This window comes from Mercenaria mercenaria, chromosome 2, assembly GCF_021730395.1.
Source record: "Mercenaria mercenaria strain notata chromosome 2, MADL_Memer_1, whole genome shotgun sequence".
NCBI classification, from domain to species: domain Eukaryota; kingdom Metazoa; phylum Mollusca; class Bivalvia; order Venerida; family Veneridae; genus Mercenaria; species Mercenaria mercenaria.
In genome coordinates, this window is record NC_069362.1 from 34092314 (window position 1) to 34113316 (window position 21003).

At 34.8% G+C, this 21003-nt stretch overlaps 1 protein-coding gene and 1 long non-coding RNA gene across 2 annotated transcripts; one reads left to right on the forward strand and one right to left on the reverse strand.

Annotated features, from left to right (window-relative positions):
• Positions 1–10954: 10954 nt before the first annotated feature.
• Positions 10955–14113, forward strand: LOC128553524 (uncharacterized). Its single transcript, XR_008369362.1, has 2 exons — positions 10955–13711; positions 13979–14113. It is a non-coding gene; the product is annotated as an uncharacterized LOC128553524 (long non-coding RNA).
• Positions 14114–14145: 32 nt separating this feature from the next.
• Positions 14146–18792, reverse strand: LOC123565429 (uncharacterized). The gene is made up of 8 exons (XM_053534701.1): positions 18543–18792; positions 17887–17969; positions 17204–17524; positions 16593–16757; positions 15875–16336; positions 15373–15525; positions 14899–15145; positions 14146–14352 (listed from the first exon to the last, which is right to left on the reverse strand). The coding sequence occupies exons 1-8, from the start codon at positions 18649–18651 to the stop codon at positions 14330–14332; spliced, it is 1563 nt and encodes a 520-aa protein (XP_053390676.1). The 5' UTR covers positions 18652–18792; the 3' UTR covers positions 14146–14329.
• Between the last annotated feature and the right edge of the window lie 2211 nt (positions 18793–21003).

The following is a 21003-nucleotide window of genomic DNA, read 5'->3' on the forward strand; positions in this document are numbered from 1 at the left end:
ATTTCATGTGAATGTACTTTTTTCCTTCTAAAATCAAGTTTTCCGTTCAACTAGAATTAAGTATGGCATTATCTGGAACATTTTCATGTGTTTGAGATAGTAAAGAAAAACATGTGCTGTAAATGACCGAACAGGTTTTCATTTTCCTTTGTATGATTCTTCTCCTTGATGTCAGAATATAAAACTATTCCGCTGCTCGTAAGTGCAGCTTGGAGGTAAATGTTTAGATGGTAATAATGCTCCTTAGAGTTAAAGAAAAACAATTACTTGAGTGCCGAATATTGCAGTCAGTATCTACAACAGTGATTAATTCCTTTTTTGTATGCCTTACTCTTCAGATAACCTAATGGAAAAAATAAAACGAATGTGTTTCTTTAAGGTGCTACTGTACTAAAGTAGCATATTTTCATTCTTGGGTCATCTTACACGTCGGATATCAGACGAGTTTTTCCAGCATCGACGAAAACGTTGGAACATTCTGTACAGAATTTGGTTTAAACAGTATTTATTTAGAAAACTGCACATATAACAATATACATGAATTTTGTATATGTATTGATTAGAAAACAAGTTTACAAAAACTTATATGAGTTCTCCATTAAGAAATATTTCCACAAATATAAAGATGCGTTTTAAACATGGTCGTGTAACATATGCAGATGAAGTACGAATGTGAAACCTTTTGATGGACGGATTTGGAAAAGATGAAATACTACGACAATAAATGCCTGTTATTAGGTAACATGTCCAAAAAGTGAGTAATTACGGTAAATAGGCATCAAAAATTAAAAAAAAAAAATTAACGAGTGCACGGATAACAAAGAAAAACTTGAACACAGCGAGGTCAACACACGGTTACAAGCGATGGTCACTTGGTAGGTCGATTTTACAGATTCTATTTTTAATCCGTTCAGTTAATTAAAACATACCCGGTCAATTATCTATTACATCAGATATACCAGGTAAAAAGTGAGCTTTTATTGTGCCCCCCCCCCCCCCCCCCCCCCCCCCCCATGAGTGGTGGGGGCATATAAATTTGCTCTTGTCCGTGCGTTCGTCCAAAGTTCATGACGCGCCTAGCTCAAAAAGTATTTGATATAAATTGATGAAACCTTGCATGAGTCTTTATCATGATATGAACTTGCGCACCTTCTATTTTTTGTCTGGCTCCACCCCCTAATTTTAGAGTTATGGCCCCTGAAATAGTCAAAAATAATGTTCACCTTGTGACAGGCCTAGCTCAAAAAGTATTTGATATAAATTGATGAAACCTTGCATGAGTCTTTATGATGATATGAACTTGCGCACCTACTATTCTTCATTTGGCTCCGCCCCCTATTTTTAGAGTTATGGCCCATGAAATAGTCAAAAATGCACATTTTCACCATGTGACACGCCTAGCTCAAAAAGTATTTGATATAGATTCATGAAACCTTGCATGAGTCTTAATCATGATATGAACTTGCGCATCTCCTATTTTTAATATGGGTCCGTGCCCTATTTCTAGAGTTATGGCCCCTGAAATAGTCAAAAATGCACATTTTCACCTTGTGACCCCCCTAGCTCAGAAAGTATTTGATATAAATTGATGAAACCTTGCATGAGTCTTTATCATGACATGAACTTGTGCACCTACTATTTTTCATCTGAGTCCGCCCCCTATTTTTAGAGTTATGGCCCCTGATATAGTCAAAAAATGAACATTTTCACCTAATTATGTGCCTCACTCAGAAAATATTTAATGTAAATTCATGAAACCTTGCTTGAGTCTTTATCATAATGTGACCTTGCACACTTGGCATTCTTCTTGAGAATTTTAGCATTTATTACAGAGTTATGGCCCATGAAATAGCCAAAATAGTGGATTTTTTGTTTCTGATGCTCATAGCTCAAAAGTATATGGCATAGAATAATGAATCCTTCTCATATTTTTTTTGGAGGCTATACCCCATTAAGACTGCAAACATTTGAATTATTTCACCTTATTTGTGACAAATGTACCAGTGGGGGGCACACCCTGTGTCCTACAGACACATTCTAGTTACTAGTAAATCATCAAAACTAAGATGTTAGTCCACTGTCTTTCCCGAAAGTGATTATTTTTCTCCTCGGACATGTCGTAGATTGTTCGATTATTCCCTATTGAGCGCGATTCATGGATTTGCCACCCTATTCTGTCGTTCATTTCGCATCTCTCCCGTTTAACAATTTATTTAGACATTCCACCACGTATGATATTCAACAACCTACCATTCTAGCATAAAACTGCTGTTCTTGTCACTTTTCGGGGGTGTTTTAACAGGAGAGAAAACGTGTGTTAACAGAGAGAATTCAAAACAAAATGACGTCAACGTAAAATACAGCTCAGACATTCCCGCGCATTTCATGGAAATTTAATGACGTTGATGTAGGATGTATTCATTTATTAGTATTTTTTCCGCGTTTTATGCTAGAATAGCGTTAGCGCATGTTCATTTCGTGTTATAACATCTGCAGAATCCCTCCGGATTCTGCAGACGTTATAACACGAAAAAACATGCGTTATCCCTACATTGATATTGTTTTTGTATCTATAATATCTGCCTCTTGTTGACAGTAAGTGTGAGCATACATGTATCATTATTAAAGATAAGCAGTCAAATTGAAGAAATTAAGCAATACTAGTACTTCATTAAATGTTGATTTGTAGGGATAACGTATGTTTTTTCGTATTATAACATCTGCAGAATCCCGAGGGATTGGTTGGTGCCCGAGCCCGTTAGGGCGAGGGTACCAACGATTCCCAAGGGATTCTGAAGATGTTATAACACGAAAAGAACATGCGCTAACGCTATTCTAGCATAAAACGCGTAAAAAACTGATAAATGAATACAATCTCACTCAACGTCATTAAATTTCCACGAAATGCGCGGGAATGTCTGAGTTGTTTTTTTACGCTGACGTCATTTCGTTTTGAATTATCCGTTTTGGGGCCGAATGGCGTTTACGTTTTGCCACGGAACGCACATATATAAAAAGGTGTTATAACAGCACGCGAGCGCGAGAATCTCCTTGTTAACACACGTTTTCTCTCCTGTTAAAACACCCCCCGAAAAGTGACAAGAACAGCAGTTTTATGCTAGAATATTATGTACTAGTTTTAATATTAAATTTTGTACAGCATCTTAAACAATTGAATGTTTGAACCTTGGGGTCTGAGCAATGGTCAGGTTTGGACACATTTAGTAACTTTTATTTATGCGCGTTCCGTGGCAAAGCGTAAACGTCATTCAGCCCCAAAACGGATAATTCAAAACAAATGACGTCAACTAAAAAAAAAAACTTGGACATTCCCGCGCATTTCGTGGAAATTTAATGACGTTGAGTGACATTGTATTCATTTATCAGTTTTTACGTGTTTTATGCTAGAATAGCGTCAGCGCATGTTCATTTCGTGTTATAGCATTTGCAGAATCCCTCGGGATACGTTGGTACCCTCGCCCTAACGGGCTCGGGCACCAACCAATCCCTCGGGATTCTGCAGATGTTATAACACGAAAAAACATGCGTTATCCCTACATTATAAAATAAATCAGTAATAAAATAGCAATGCATTGTTTTAAGGGAGTAAAAGTGAATGAGATGCAACTATACTGATTTAAAGAGTTAACCCACTTTTGATTGTTTTGTAGGGATAACGTCTGCAGAATCCCGAGGGATTGGTTGGTGCCCGAGCCCGTAGTAACATGCGCTAACGCTATTCTAGCATAAAATGTAGGGATAACGCATGTTTTTTCGTGTTATAACATCTTCAGAATTCCTCGGGGTACATTGGTACGTTAGGGCGAGGGCACCAACGTATCCCGAGGGATTCTCATTACCAACTTTTAGTAACATCTCGAAACCGATAAAGCGGGACAGATCTACCTATCATAAAAATCAATAAAACCAATAATCCGATATCATCACTATCGGACGGATTCGCTGCAAATGTTATCACACGAAATGAACATGCGCTAACGCTATTCTAGCATAAAAAGCGTAAAAACTGATAAATGAATACAATGTCACTCAACGTCATTAAATTTCCACGAAATGCGCGGGAATGTCTGAGTTGTTTTTTTACGTTGACGTCATTTCGTTTTGAATTATCCGTTTTGGGGCCGAATTACGTTTACGCTTTGCCACGGAATGCGCATATATAACAAGAGCACCGCCTTGCGGGTGCTGACGCTCATCTGATTTTTTTTGTATAATAGAAATATTGTCCTATCCATGATTTTCTAAGTCTAAAAAGGGCCATCATTCTTGCAAAAAGCAGGATAGAGTTATGTTTCTTGATGTACAGTGTCCACTTATGATGGTGAAAAACTGTTGCAAGTTTTAAAGCAATAGCTTTGATAGTTTATAAGAGAAGTTGACTTAAACATAATACTCAACCAAGAAAATGATTTTCTAAGTCCAAAAGGGGCAATAATTATTGCATAAAGCAGGATGGAGTTATGTTGCTTGCTGTACAGGGTCAGCTTATGATGGTGAACAAGTGTTGCAAGTTTCAAAGCAATAGCTTTGATAGTTTAAGAGAAAAAGTTGACCTAAACATAAAACTTAACCAAGAAATCTGATATTTTCTAAGTACAAAAGGGGCCATAAATCTTGCAAAAAGCAAGATGGAGTTATGTTTCTGGCTATACAGGGTCAGCTTATGATGGTGAACAAGTATTCCAAGTTTCAAAGCAATAGCTTTGATAGTTTAGGAGAAAAGCTGACCTAAACATAAAACTTAACCAAAAAAACTGATTTTCTAAGTCCAAAAGGGGCAATAATTATTGCAAAAAGCAAGATGGAGTTATGTTTCTTGATGTACAGGGTCTGCTTATAATGGTGAACAAGTATTCCAAGTTTCAAAGCAATAGCTTTGATAGTTTAGGAGAAAAGTTGACCTAAACATAAAACTTAACCAAGAAATCTGATATTTTCTAAGTACAAAAGGGGCCATAAATCTTGCAAAAAGCAAGATGGAGTTATGTTTCTTGCTATACAGGGTCAGCTTATGATGGTGAACAAGTATTCCAAGTTTCAAAGCAATAGCTTTGATAGTTTAGGAGAAAAGCTGACCTAAACATAAAACTTAACCAGGCAACGCCGACGCCGACAACCGCTCAAGTGATGACAATAACTCATCATTTTTTTTCAAAAAATCAGATGAGCTAAAAAGGTATTATAACAGCACGCGAGCGCGAGAATCTCTCTGTTAACACACATTTTCTCTCCTGTTAAAACACCCCCGAAAAGTGACAAGAACAGGAGTTTTATGCTAGAATGCGGAAAAAAAAAACGAATAAATGAATACATTATCCCTCAACGTCATTAAATTTCCATGAAATGCGCGGGAATATCCGTGTTGTTTTTCCACGTTGACGTCATTTCCATTTGAATTATCCGTTTTCTCTCCTGTTAAAATACCCCCAAAAAGTGACAAGAACAGGAGTTTTATGCTAGAATGGTAGGTTGTTGAATATCATACGTGGGGGAGTTACATCCCTTAACTGACAAGATTCATGAGCATAGCATCATATACAATTCATAATCTAAAACATGGTATGGCAAGATGACAAAAAGTACAAACAAGTTTCACTGTCTAAATAAATTGTTAAACGGGAGAGACAGCATGTATTGGATCAAGTAATGTTTGAAATAGTTGTTTTATCATAAGTTAGTGTTGATATGCATTTATATTGTACAAAAATAGAAATTTGAAATTAAGACAACAGCTATATGTATATCAGAAGTGTACGTCTACATACCTTTAGACCCTATTTGTATTATTTCTTACTTCAAAAGCTTTGTATATATAAATGGAAAAATTACGTACATCATTGATATTATCCCTTTTATGCAACTGTAAAAACTTTTTAAAAAAGCTAGGATAGCGCCAGAAATAATGTCTAATATACTGTTTTCGTAGGCTTAAGAAATCCTGGCATTCCATTACGAAATGATATTCGCGGAAGCGCCGTCCCGAAACAAAAATGTGGAAAGTCAAGTCTTTTCCGATAGGTTATCGTAAAATTTGCATGATTCAATAGATTCACCTCTATTTTTACTAATTCCAAAACAGCTTCTCAGAAATCTGCCTAGAAAATAAAATATTGACCATGAAAAATTTTGACAGCTGTTTCTGCTTCAGCCGACATTCAAGGAGGCCCAGATCATGTGACTATTATCTGCATATTAATGAATGCTAACTATTGTACGGCGCAGATATGGAATGCGGCCCTTATATCACAGATAGCAAGTCAAATACTATTTATTTTACATAGTGTCTACTTTACGTCAGGCTGCGTGGAAAGGACACTTTTTACTGTCCATACCATGGGGTAAATTGACAAAACATGTAAATATTGTTTCTTGTTTGACATTTTGAACGTTTATCTACCATTAATTTTGTTTACAGTTTGAATCTTAATTGTATGCATCTATATACTTACCTATTAAGATGACATTTCAACTAAAATTCGATGCATTTACGGTCGTCATAAGGGATACTTTCTGGTTTTCTCCATCTGCCTGTTTCCACTGCAAGTCTCTGAGAGGCTAATCTTAATCTAGACAGTGCACACCGAAATTTTTTTTATAGTTACAATATCCAGATATTCGTTAAATTTGAAGTCAAATATATTTCTATAAAAGATAGCTCTACTTGATTCATGTAAACTTGTCCTTAATTCTTGTACGTATATGTCCTCAATACGCTGTTTTAACTGACGCAGAAAGATGTTGACATCCCCTACCCCCTGCGAAAGCCAGACATCATAGTAACCTAACTTTGATAATATACGTTTTACCTGTGAAACCCAATTTATTTTCACTGGATTTAACTCGACATAACTTTTTAAACAATTATAGACCTGTTTAATATATTTATCCTCATTAGAGTTACAGATTTTTATAATTTTTAAATTTCTGCCAGTTTGAAGAATCATTCTACCTGTATCTCCATAAATAAAAGAGTTCTGGGTTGTGACTTTAACACCAAGTAACCTTCTACAAAAACCTAAGTGTATACGTTCGACTTGTGGCCCTTTGTTGAATCCCCATACTTCAGAAGCATAAGTATTGGTTATATGAGTTTGTCAAATAGATCAAGAGTATGCTTAGGTTGTTAGTCTGTAAATTTATATAAGTATTTATTCATTTTGAAAATGGCTTTTAGTGCTTGGCCTGATAGCATCTTGTCTGTCTCATTAAATGAGCTGTATGACCTAAACAACACTCCTAAATACTTAGATTTGCTTACAATTTCCAATTCTCTATTTTTGTATATAAATCTTATATTTCTGTTAAGTCTACCCACTTTTCTAAAAACCATGATTTTCGTTGTTTTTTTTTTTTTTTGCATTCACTGTCAACTTCCATCTATCACAATACTCAGCTAAAACATCTAAAGACTTTTGTAACCCTTCCGCGCTTTTGGAAAATAAAACGATATCTGCGTATAGAAGTAAACAAATCTTTATATAGTATCGATGTCAATGCCTTCAATGCCTTTTAATAAAAATACCTCCTCAATATCATTAAGGTACATGCTTAACAGGAAAGGGGGCAGGCTCTCACCCTGTCTGACCCCTAATGTACATACAAAACATTCGCTTAATGAGTCAAAACTCTTGATCTTTGACTTAAAAAATGATTTATAGCAAAACGATGCTTTAACACTATTTAAACATGATGGGCGGTTATACGCCGGGCGTAACAATTTCACGAGGGCGCAGCCCGAGTGAATTATTTCGAACGACGTATAACGGCCCGAGTGTATAAATAGTGTTAAAACAACGTTTTGCTATATATTATTTCGATTCTAATATGAATTTCATTGTAAAATTTAGATCAAATATGACAGAACTGTTTCTTCATGCATGCATGGCGCCAACTGTTAGGTCGTCATTCTCTTTGTTTGTGCACGCCAGGACCGGAAATGGTAATACGACTTGCGGGAGAGTTCAGTTTGGGCGCAAAAGATGGCGAATTATTCTGCAAAGCGAATAACCAACTTAATATATGTGTAAATTAATCAAGACAGTTGTTCAATGTGACTTTTCGTTTTAAACATGCTATTAAGTAAAACATTTAATTAAGAAATGAAATTATTTTTCTGGTGTTCATGCAAAATGAACGACATAATAGGATCGGCAAATCCATGAATCGCGCTAGCGATTCATGTTTAATCTGCCGATCCTATTCTGTCGTTCATTCCGCATGAACACCGAAAAAAATAGTTTCATTTCTTATATTTACATTATATTTCCTTTCCATTTGTAAACAAGATAATATTATTAATTGCACAAATTTTGTGACATTTAACATTAAAATCAGCTTCCCGGCCATTTTGTGCACCAGACGGAACAACTGCGACGTCATCTATGGAACGTTCTCCCTGACTATACGCGGACGTCGTTAAAACAGCGGCCGATTATCACTAAGCAGAGATGACGTAACTTTCGCGCCTTTCCTTTTGCTGTTCATACGAAATGAACGTCATAATTTCAAATGGAAAAGAATAGGGTGAATGTAAATATTCAAATTTGAAAGCGCTATTTCTAGATGTATACATGACGCTAAATATCACGTCGACGTGACGTCAACACAGCCCGAGTGAAATTATATCGGACGACGTATAGCCGCCCGAGTGTATAAATAGTGATAAAGCACTGCTATAGATTATTTCGATAATATGTTCTTTATTTAAGAAATAAATTATAGCAAAAGAGTGTTTTAACACTATTTATGCACGATGGGTGGTTATACGTCGGGCGTAATATTTTTTTGTACGACGTATTACCACCAAGTGTATAAATAGTGTTAAAACATGGTTTTGCTATGAATTATTTCAATTCTAATATGCACTTCATCTAAAACAGTAGACAAAATATAGAAGCGCTCTTTCTTGGTCGCAATAAAGATTTGACGTCACCGCATGTTAATGTGACGTCATTCTAGCGTAAGAGTCTTTTAACAGAGACAAGCATACTAGAATGTAAAATTTATATCAAATATGATGGAACTGTTTCTTCGTGCAAGCATGGCGCCAATAGTAGGTCTTTGTTTATACACGCCAGGACCGGAAATGGTAATACGTCTTGCGGCAGAGTTCAGTTCGGGCGAAAATAATTGCGAATTATTCAGCAAAGTGAATAACTTACTCAGTATGTGTGTAAATTAATTAACACATTTATGCAATGTGACATTTCGTTTAAAACATGTTATTAAGTAAAATATTTCATGAAATTTGAAAGCGCTATTTCTTGATGCGTACATGGCGCTAAATATCACGTTGACGTGACGTCAACATAATATCGTTGTGATGATTAAAGCATTGTTAGTCATATTAGAATTGTTTATACCATAAGATATCCCTTACAACAAAATCAAATGCCTTCAAGAACAAGGCAAACACTGAAAATTGCAGACTCGGTTTGACCGAGTCTGTTCATGAGCAGTAATGGAAAATGCAACACTGCCCACGCCCCCTAGCACCGGCTTAAGCAGTATTCAATCTTCGAATCTAAATGAGTTGGAATCAATGATCCCGAAGGAAGTTTACAAAAGCGCAAAAAAGTTTATCTCCCTTATTAATACATAGACTTATTAAAGAATTTAGTATAAATGTATTATCAATCGTGCCTATCCCTTTTGGAAAACCAGCTTGAGCCTCAATATTTCTCAGCCCAACAATTCAATCTTTCATTTAAATACGTGTGAAAAGTTTTCCTAAAGTGCTAAGTAATGTAATGCCTCTGTAATTTGCAGGATCATTTTCGTCACCCCCTTTTGGAATTGGAATTATAAACCCTTGAGACCATTTTTCTAGAAAATATCCAATGTTCAAACAAGATTAAATAATTTATGAAAATAATGTATTAAACCTCCACTTGTATTTGGGCGTAATTGTTTGATAGCTTTGGGTATTTCATACATAGTGATTTCCGAATCTAGCTAAGCGAACATAACCCGCATTTCCCCATCTAGAAAGCGCTCGTTGAAGTACAAAATATCTTCATCTGCCTGGAAAAAACGATCTTCGGGATTATTAATTGACTTAAAATATACAGCAAAATTGTTCATACTAATGTTTGGTTTTGAAACATTTTCTGTACACTCCATATTATTTTGCATTTGATACTCTAGCTTCAGTGAGTTTCAGTTTATGTTCTACATAATTGGATCTATCTGATGATTTCTGTATGTTGCATTTTAGCTTATATTCTAAATAATGGTGAACAAACATCGTCCATGATATTAGAAAGCTGTATAATATTACTGTCAATATCTGATATACTATTTGTATTATTCATACCACCAGTTAACACAGCAAGTGATGATTTAAATTTGTTTTCATTTAATTTATTCTTATACTCATTTTCAATATATGTCTAATATTAAGCGAACATAAAAATGAAATGTGCAATATATTAGAAATGGGGGGATTAGCATCATGATAAAGAACGTTCTAAAGTTATTCTGTGTGAGGTTCAATGACTTTTCATGACGGATAAGACACAGGACAGTATCCACTTGATTGTGTTGCGTAGCGACCCACTCGAAACAGGGATGCGTTAATTAGGTTTTCGGTCGATTTTTCTTAAACAAACCCGGATAATTCTATGAAAATACACATGTGGTAGCCTTTTAGATAAGAAGTGTTTCAATAATTACTTTCCCGATAAGCACTATATATGATACGATATGTCGAAAACTGACAAAAATGTCCTGCCCCCGCTGGACTGTACAGAAGTGTTTGAATAAACGGCACAAATCTCAGCTAAAAGAAACTGAGACATTTGCGCTCCAGGTGCACCCGTCGTTTTCATTCAGTTTGTTATATAACGGGTAGAAATTCCTTTAAATCATACTTACAAGGCCGGAAATTTATACAATCCGGGCCATATTTCATCACCATCTGTCCTGCGTAAAATTCACCGCTCAAACAACGTTGGAATCACTTAATCAGATACAGCTATGGCCAGTGTGGTAACGCCTGCTATTATAAATTATTCACTGGATACTCAATGTGTGCGTACATTCAAAAGGGAAGATTTAATGTTTGCGGTTAAGGTAATTGCACACTCCAGACAACAGTGATTATAACGCATTTAAATTACTTGTTTATGTCGACACCGGTGGAAACATTGGAAAACATTTTAAAAATGATGGTCGGCGAATTGTAATAAGGAAAGAAGTTTATGAATTTTTCATCTAGCATTCATCTTTCATCTAACATTTTTCAAATTGCAAAACTAAACACCGCACTTACAATTTAAATGGTTCTATTTTAATTTTTCGCAAAGGTTTCGTAGGGTTGCAATTTTGTTTCGTTTATCCTTTTACGAATAATTACAGCAGTAGTTTGATGAAGATTCATGAAGCGAGGTCATTAAACGTGTTTATATTTTTAGCTAAATTGGTCCCTATCCCCATTTGTAACAAAATAGCAGGAGAACTTACGATATTGTTACACTTCGAGTTTGATAAAAATCCATTACATCTTAGTGGTTAATGCGAAGAAAGGCATATCTACTTTTGGCTGTAGTGGTCCTTAATAGGACCCAAGTTCCTATATAAATAAATTTGGAAGAGGACCTTATAATGATGCTCCAGACCAAGTATGACAAAGATCCACCAAGCTGTTCATGAGACGCTGTATAAAGGCATTTCTAGTTTTAGCTCTAGCAGCCCCTAAAAGGGGTCAAATGTCCCAGCTGCACAAAGTTGGCTGCGGGCCTAATAAAGATGCTACAAATCAAGTTTGATTAGAATACATGAGAAAAAAAATCAATTAAAGGATTTTTTATTTATTATTTTTATTTATTTCTAAGATAGACCAACTGAACCCGCTTTAACAAATGCATATTCGCTATTCATGAATCTTTGGACAATGACGTCACACCTATAAAAAAGTGAAGGTCAAGCAAAACATACAACTGCAATTATTTCAATATTTTTGTTTCATAAGGAAAGTTTGACCGTAGTCATATCACACAGATAAACTGTATGCAGCGTACCTTCATTTCAGTGTAATTAATGAGATTCAGTCATTATATAGCATATATATAATAAAGGGTGCAGGTCAAAACGTACCCAAACCAAAATGTACCCACATGGTAAAGTCAAAATGTACCCAAAAAAGTCAAAATGTACCCACTTGGCTAAGTCAAAATGTACCCAAAAAAGTCAAAATGTACCCAATTACTTTGGCATTTAGTATTTAAATACCCATAAATTCAGCTATGTATTATATGTAATATTTTAAATATATGTAAGTTGTAGATTGAATGTTAGAGAAGTAGATCTAATAAAACTAGATTAGCACAATAATTGATTACTTTTCGCACCTACAGCACAGTTGTTTCACACCTGTTGTGAAATTTTTTACTCCTGTCTTTATTAGACTGTCAATGGAGTGATTGACACCTAATTTAATTATCAAAGTGACTTTCTTTAATGTCCGAGTTTGTAAATTTCCTACTTTATTTACTATTGTTAAAAAATCAGTAACACAAGTCTGTTTTAAATACTTTATTTTTCACCCTAATTTTGTTTTATATATATGCATCTGCAGCTATCTTATCAGAATCCTATATATATATCTGTAAAAACTCTTAATAACTTATACACATATACACAAAATACAAAATAAATAATATTAGCATGATTAGAGCTGCAGGTACTGGTTGCACTATTTCATCGCTGAAACTAAACACTAGTTGCTCCATAATTGTCTTATCAAACTATTCACTATTCAAACATTTTATACATATTTACAAAATAAATAATATTAGAGATGCACTATTTCTAAGTCTGATCCATGAAATGTCTAATAATTTGAACTATTCAAACACTGATCCATGAAATGTCTAATCATCTGAATTATTCAAACACTGGTGCATAAACACGTGAAAGTTTCTTTAAGAGTTTAGATGTTGTCAAGGAGTCTGATTCATATTGCTCCCACATATTAAAAATCTTTGTCTGCATAGACCTCACTTGTTTCCTCTGAGCTTTTTTCAGCTTACTTTCTGACACTAGCTTCATCTGCAGACTTAGGCGCTGTGACTCTTCATGTAGTTTTTCAACTAGGATGTAGAAGGGAGGTGGTCCATTGGTAATGTAGTTCAATCCCAGTAAACACCTGACGTCGTACCGACGTTGGTTAGACGTTGGATTTTGGTCGCGACGTCGGCGACCTGAATCCAACGTCTAACCAACGTCATAACCACGACGTCTAATAGACGTCAGACTTAGACGTCTAGGAGACGTTGGAATTAGGTTGGTTAGAAAGTCTGTTTAAATGTTTTCATTTATGAAATTAACTGGTGTAATTTTGCTAGTATAATTTAAAGATAGTAATGCCTGAACATGCGCTTATAAATAATAGGTCATTCGCACATCAAACATTATCATCAATTATGTTACAAAATCCCATGAGATGGTCTATTTTCGGAAACGGATTTCTTTTTTACCAATTTAAACTGTTCAGGAAAAAATTGCATTCTATACACATGTATAAATTATTCTAAATTCACCTAAGGATCTTCTTCTACACATGTTATTTATTAGTCATGCCTTTGCGAGATAAGCCTGCATCGGTTTACACAAGTCTTCCGGTAATTTGATATTTTGTGGGATAAGATAGAGCAAGTTTATAAATACTTTACACAAAGGGATCCGCAACGTGAGTAGCAGATTTTTGAAAATTGTACTTAGTTTAATAGTTATTCTTTTTAGTGTGATGCATTATGTTTATTACTTTAAAAATCAATTGCGTTTAACATAAAACTTCATTACATTTTATGAGGTTATAGAGATTTCTTTTAGAATTTAAAATAAAACATGTTTGTTTTGCACATAGCAATTATGTTCTTTAGTAATAGCTCTAACATACTTGTTAAGTTTTCAAATTTTATGAAATGATGAAACTGTCAAATTTTATACATTTCAGATGGGAATTTTAGCGGAGTTGAAGAATCATGCAGTGTCATGACTAAACTCGAAAGTTTCAATTACTGGATTACCTTTTTTGAATTTTTGATATTAGACTTATGTCGCTATCATGTGAAATAAAGATGATAAAATACATGTGTTGATTACTTGTTTAATTGCAAATTCTGTTGAAAATTTGGTCAGATTTTGGTTGGAAAGTGGTTAGAGTTTGGTTGGAAAATGGTCGGATTGCGACGTCTAGCCAACGTCGGGATCCGACGTCTAAACGGTTTGCAAATCCAACCAAAATCCAACGTTAATCCGACGTCGGGGTCCGACGTCTATACGACGTCTAACCGACGTCAAATGCCTACTGGGATCTGCGGTGCCATCCTACAATTATAAAAAAAGTTATAAAAAAATCATGATTACTCATTATTTATGTTAACTTTACATTCAAATAAATCTTAAAAACAATCAACTAATTTATCATATAATATAATATAGTAAGTGAAAAGTAAAAACATTTAATAAAATCAATGTCAGGCAGTAACTAAACAAATGTATCAATTATAACAGTTTCTTTAAGTTGAAAACAAAATTTTATGTACTATCCAAGTGTATGAACTTTGTTTTTTCTTTATTTTGTCACATGCATGCTCATTTTGTATCGCGGTACGTATCGTATTGTTGCATCTGTGTCACGATATGCATTGTATTGTGAGACTAGGGTATGGTTACACCCCTACTTCATAGTGACATCAAATCTATTATGAATTATTATTACAGACTGAATTAATCATTCATAGATTAAGCACTCTATAACAATATAATAAGCAAAGTATTTCTAATCAACTGAAATATATGTTCCATTTAGTTTCATTTATTTATCAGTTTTTCAATATTATGACTGTGATGCAACAAAGTCTATTTACATACCTTCGCAGTCATTGTTGGTGCGAATGGACTGTCCATAGACAGACCATTCTTCTGGTGACCAGAATCCATTGAACCAGGTTGATTGTACATACTCGAGAAGAGGCTGTAGAGGTGGTGTTCCCTTTCGTTGAATGTGCTCGAAGGCTGGTGCAGCATGTTCAGCTGGTATAAGTGGTAGGGCGAGTATCTTCCTAATGAACCAGTGAGTACCCTCATCTTGCATGTAGGCTCCAGTCAAACCTAGATTCTGAAATGCAAAAACATGGGTTTACACTAAAATGTAATATGATTCATTTTCTACGCATCCATCAGATTATGACTGTAAAATAGATATTGCCTCACTTGTATTGTTCACCTTTGTTGTGTTGACATAATTATACTGATTCATTATATAACATTCAACTTTAGACTGGGAAAAAAATCTCAATAAGAAAGTAGCCTGAAATTTTGATGAAAATGGTAAAAATGGTGTACCTGAACTTTTCTCCAGACTGCCCGTGACCAGTGGTAAGCACACCCTGAGATCTTCACATCTGGAAATACACGTCTGATAGCCGACCACGCTGCTGCCTCAAAATCCAGCACAAAGCCCTCAACTTTGTTTGGTGTAGTCAGAGCTTTCACTTTCTGAAATTTAGAAAATAAACATCCATTGCACACATTTCAATTTAATAGTTTATTTTCTGATTTTAACTTAAAATGTAGAGTATCTTTCAGCAAAAACCATCCTGACAGTGTGTTGATTGTTTGTTCCAACTTTCCCACTTTTTATACTATTAAACAATATAGCTTTATAGATTAACATATATAGACAGTGTTTGTGCAGCTTAATATACAATTTAATGTTATGTTTTAAAGCTAAAGCACATGACAGTTTATACACACACTAGTATCAAGTGTTATTTTTCAGATTTTTGCTATTAAACTTAATGCTATGAAATAATATTCAGATTTTCAAATATCTTTTTAGTATTACCTTAAACACCTTCTTATAATCCTTCTTCCTCTTACGACTCATGAAGATGAATACCAATGGAACTTGTTTTGTTTCCCCCTCATCATTCTTCAGGAAGGCGTGGATACTGTAAAGCTGTTCAAAAGTGTCCCTGCTCCTCAGCACCTTGAACGTACCATCCACATACCATCGCTTGGCCTTTTGGAGGACATCCAGTTGTGTGTTGGTTGCGAAAATGATGTGCCTGGCTCCATCTACAGTCAAATCACAGCAAAGATATCCATCTGGAAGGGCTTCCTCTACCAGCTGGAAGTCTTCTCTACGTGGCTCTGGAGGTCTTGTCTTCTGGCGATGGCGGTTTGCTCGTCTAACAAGAAGACCCTCATCTGGAAGGTTGAAATCTTCGGCACGAAGATCCTTGTAGGCATCCTCAACAACTGCCTTTGCTGACACGAACGGTTGCTGCTTGGCATCTGTTTTCACCTAAACACAAAAAAAATATAATGGTTGTGCTGCAGAGAGTAAAACAAAGTCAACATAGGAATTTTATCGTAGCTTTCCTATTTTTAAGATCAGCTGGAATCTATTTTCACCTAAACGCAAAATATAATGGTTGTTCTGCAGAGAGTAAAACAAAGTTATAGATCTACTAGGAATTTTATCTTAGCTTTCCAATTTTTAAGATCAGCTGGAATCAAAGTTCTGTTTTTCAAACACGTTGCATTTATTTAACAATTACCTTTTTGGTAAGAAGAGTCTTATGTCGGAGACCAAGGTCAGCTGGATGGTCGTGTCTGTGTAAGCCTCCTCGGAAGTTGTCATCACGTTGAATCACCGTAGCCGGACATCTCCTGGTCTTGGTACGTTGTGAACACCACCAATACACAATATTACCCCTCTGTCTCTGGAAAGATAAGAAAATAAAATTTTGTCTGTTAAGGTTGTTCTGCACGTCTGATATACCGAAAGCGATGGCAAAAAATCAAGCAATTGACAATATCATTTTTATTTGCTGAATTTTCTAGGTTTATTCTGAAGTTTTGAAAAATCAGAGTTTAATCAAATTCTACATTGTAACTGCAGAACTACCTTATATTTATATACTTACTTATTTATTAAATATTTATTTATTTATCTGTCTTTATTTCTCTGTCTATCTTTCTATCTGTTTATTTATTTACTTTTCTTAAACTTCTTCTTTGTCATTGAATAAATTAATTAAACATTATTATTTCCCCAAAACCAGTAGAGTCAAGAATAATCAATCCCCATTCAGTACCTCAGTCAGAAATGTAACTTTTTAAGCAACTTATAATGTTGCTTTACAATTTTATTTAAGCACAAACTCACCTTTTGTGTGTAGCTAAAACCTGTACTTTCAAGGAGGACACTCTTTCCCTTTGAAGAACCACCATCAACGACCTCATATGTTGTTTCAGCTTCCTCAACGAAGGACGAAGTTGGATTAGGCTCTGCCAAAGCACTTTCTTCTAACTCCTGTGGTCTGGTGAAGGGAGCCGTCACATTAAACGAGTCATCTTCAGTCTCAGGCTCTGTTCTCATAGAGTGTGTATCGGCTGTTAGGCCATCTAAGGACTGAGTAGAATCTTCCATAGGCGGTATTTGTAGGAGCATGTCACCAACACTGGTATCAGATGTGTCCATGGGTGTCTGCAACAAAACATTAATTAACAAAAAGCATAATAATATTACCAATGATAAACTCAGTATGTTAAGGAAGATTTCTCATTTTCAGACTTTTTAATTGGGAATGCATAAGGCTAAAATACATGAGTTAGCCCTGTTTAAATTAAAAATAATGTTTGTATGGTTTCATTAACTTCCCCATTTTTGCACGTTATACCATTAAATTGTTATTATATGAAACAAATGTACCTTGTATATTGCAAGTCAGTCTGGACAAAGTTTTACACTATGTCCTATACTTGCTTATTTATTCCTGAATGTTTTACACGCAATAATTATAATTATCAGGAAACAACATATGAATAAATTAATCATTAAAAAATTACCTGATTGTGCGCGCATTTTTCACAAATGAAATCTCTGGTCACTTCGCCACGGCGCATCTTGGCATACATGTACCTGGATATACCTAAAATGTTAAATGTAAAGTCCTTCTAATACAATAAATAATGATGTCCTGTACTCAGAGTGAACAACGGCGTTAAACCCAAAACAACAAATGAGGCTAATGTACCCAAACGTTAAAAAATATGAATTAATTTTAAATTGACGAATGTATCAAAAGAAATATGGCATTTTATTTTAAGAATTGGTATAAATCTAATGAAATTACTTACTGGATATATGATTTAACAACAACACTTGTTTTCTCAACGGAATATATCAGTATTATTATTTTTTTTCTGGTTCAAAAGTTTGATTAAAATGTTGATTTATTCATGATATGTTGTGTTATAAAAAAAATCATGTATCATTGAATTTCAATGAATATACGTATATTAAAAACAAAATGTTTTAGTTGTGTTGTAAATTGAAAAAAACGCAATAAGTAGTTAAAAACAAGCTCAAAGTCATCACAGATTGCTGTACCTCGTAGAAAAATGATAGAATTTTGTGATATTACAAGTTCTTTCTAAGCTCATTAAAAAAACCCAAAAAAAAAAACAAAAAAAAAAAACAAACAAAAAAACAAAAAACTTACCAGTGTTACAAGCACGATGTTGCCATCCTCCGCAAGAATCACAATCAATTGCTTGATGATGATTTGCAACAAGACGCGAGCAGTGTAAACAAAGCACGTTTGAACTCATGATTACAAGTGAAAAGGAAAGAAACAGGGCAGTCTTATATACTGGATTAAAACATTACTTATTAAAATTGCAATCAAACTGTGAAAATGTGGAAAAAAAAAATATAAAAAAGGCACAAAAAATAATGCTTTAATTAGAAATAACAAAAGAAATTATATGCTTAGTGTTTTATTAGTTAGTAATTAAGTTGTAATAGATGAAAAATTGTATTTCAAACTTCAGTTTTAATAAAGAAAGATCAAAAACTATCTTTTTCACACTTCCAGATCAAAGGATAAACAGTTTGATTGAAATGTAAAAGATGAAAGGTTCAGTAATTAGCTTATCTCAATTATTGGCTTATCTCAATGTTATTGACACCTTGGAAAGTAGGTAGCATGTTTGATAGGCCTAATAATTACCTGTTAATTAACAATGAATGAAAGAAAATTCAGTTATATACATGCTATTTTCCATTAAAATGCATAACTTTGATAATTAAATCAAAATAAATGATCATTTTTATATGGGTACATTTTGACTTCTGTCACATTTCTGGGTACATTTTGACTTTCAGTAGTGGGTACATTTTGACTTTTTGTGGGTACATTTTGACTTTTTATTTTTGGGTACATTTTGGTTTGGGTACGTTTTGACCATAATCCGAACGTTCGATTAGGCACACAGCCGCACACACTTGGTCTTGATCTCGGCATTTACAGCTGGCGATTATAAAAAAAGAGTTTAATTAATCAAATGAAATAGAACTGTTAACCTCACAAATAATCCCTCTGTTGTCCACAGCATCCAAACACTCCCGAGTTTAGGTTCTTTGATCAACATTCATATCCAATACGCCGGTTTTTAAGTATAAACCATGTGCGAGTTAGACAACTGTCATATTCAATAAGCAGGTGTTTAACATTGTCCATCATGAACTCAACCTAATAAGAGGCCGCCCGATCCAGGGTTCAATTTCAAAGAGGACTTAACCGTTCTTCAAGAAATTTCTCCAGTGTAAGCACACTAATTTAGGCTTAAATACCTAATTTAGGCCTAAATACCTCTAGGAATAGTCTCGAGGAAGAAATGAATAGGTTAAGTTCAAAGTACATGCCATCTAGATTTAGCAAATCCCGTCAAGACCTCCCTTGGGTTACTCATGAAATTGTAAAACTTATTAGGAAAAGGGACAAACTTTATAAAAAGATCAAAAGGTCAACTTCCAATAACCCAGATAATTTCAAGTCATTCAAAACTCTTAAGATGGTCATCCAAAGTAAAATTAGGAATGCATATTGATCATACTTGGACTCAGTCATATTTGGCGACATGAGCTCAAACACAGCCTTTTGAGTCAAAAGAAAAAAAAATCGTTCATCAAACATAACAAAACCACAGGCACCAGTATCGGACCTGGGACAAAAATATGTTTGTTTTCATCCTAAATGAGTTAAAAATGAAAAATATGTAGTGAAATATGAGCCCCCTTCAAAATATACATATGTCTACTGAAGGCCAGAATCTCGAGAATCGAGCCTGCGAGCAATGGGTTCACTTCCCGGGCTGACAAACATCTTTTAGTCCGTGATTTCGTACCGTTCCGTTGTGCCACATTTCTATCTACCTGGAACTTTCAACAGATAGGCACTCGTTTTCTGATAGATATTTCATGAACGGGAAGGGCTAGAGACTTGGGGTCGGTCTCATTTTGTAGCTAAATGTACACGTGAAATATTGATAGGTAGTTTGTTTAATTGTCTAGAAAATTTATTTCACAACGGCCCGGGAAGTGAACCCATTGCTCGCAGGCTCGATTCTCGAGATTCTGGCCTTCAGTAGACATTATGTATATTTTGATGGGGGCTCATATTTCACTATATATTTTTCATTTTTAACTTATTTAGGATGAAAACAAACATATTTTTGTCCCAGGTCCGATACTGGTGCCTGTGAACAAAACTGAAAAAAGTGGTGTCGATTCGCCCCTCTGTCTAGTAATGGTGTTGTCCATTCTGACCCAGTTACCAAGGCCAATATATTGAACAAACAGTTTGAGTCTGTGTTAGAAAACTTGTTATTCGCAAAGAAGATTTGAAAATAACAGTTATAACTAACGACGTAATTAATGCGGCATGGATCTAAAACGTAATTGGAATCAATTTACAGGCAATTATATGTAATATTTCTAGCACTGAACGCATAATTATTAGCACAGACATTTGTTATTCGTTTCCAAAATTTTGACGAAAACGCATCGTAAATTAAGGCACGATGCCGTCTGAAAAAACGGAAACTAATACAACTCCAAAATGAGAGAGCTAAAATAGCTAAAACAAATCAATCTCTTACTTCATTCTTCCGTGTTGCACA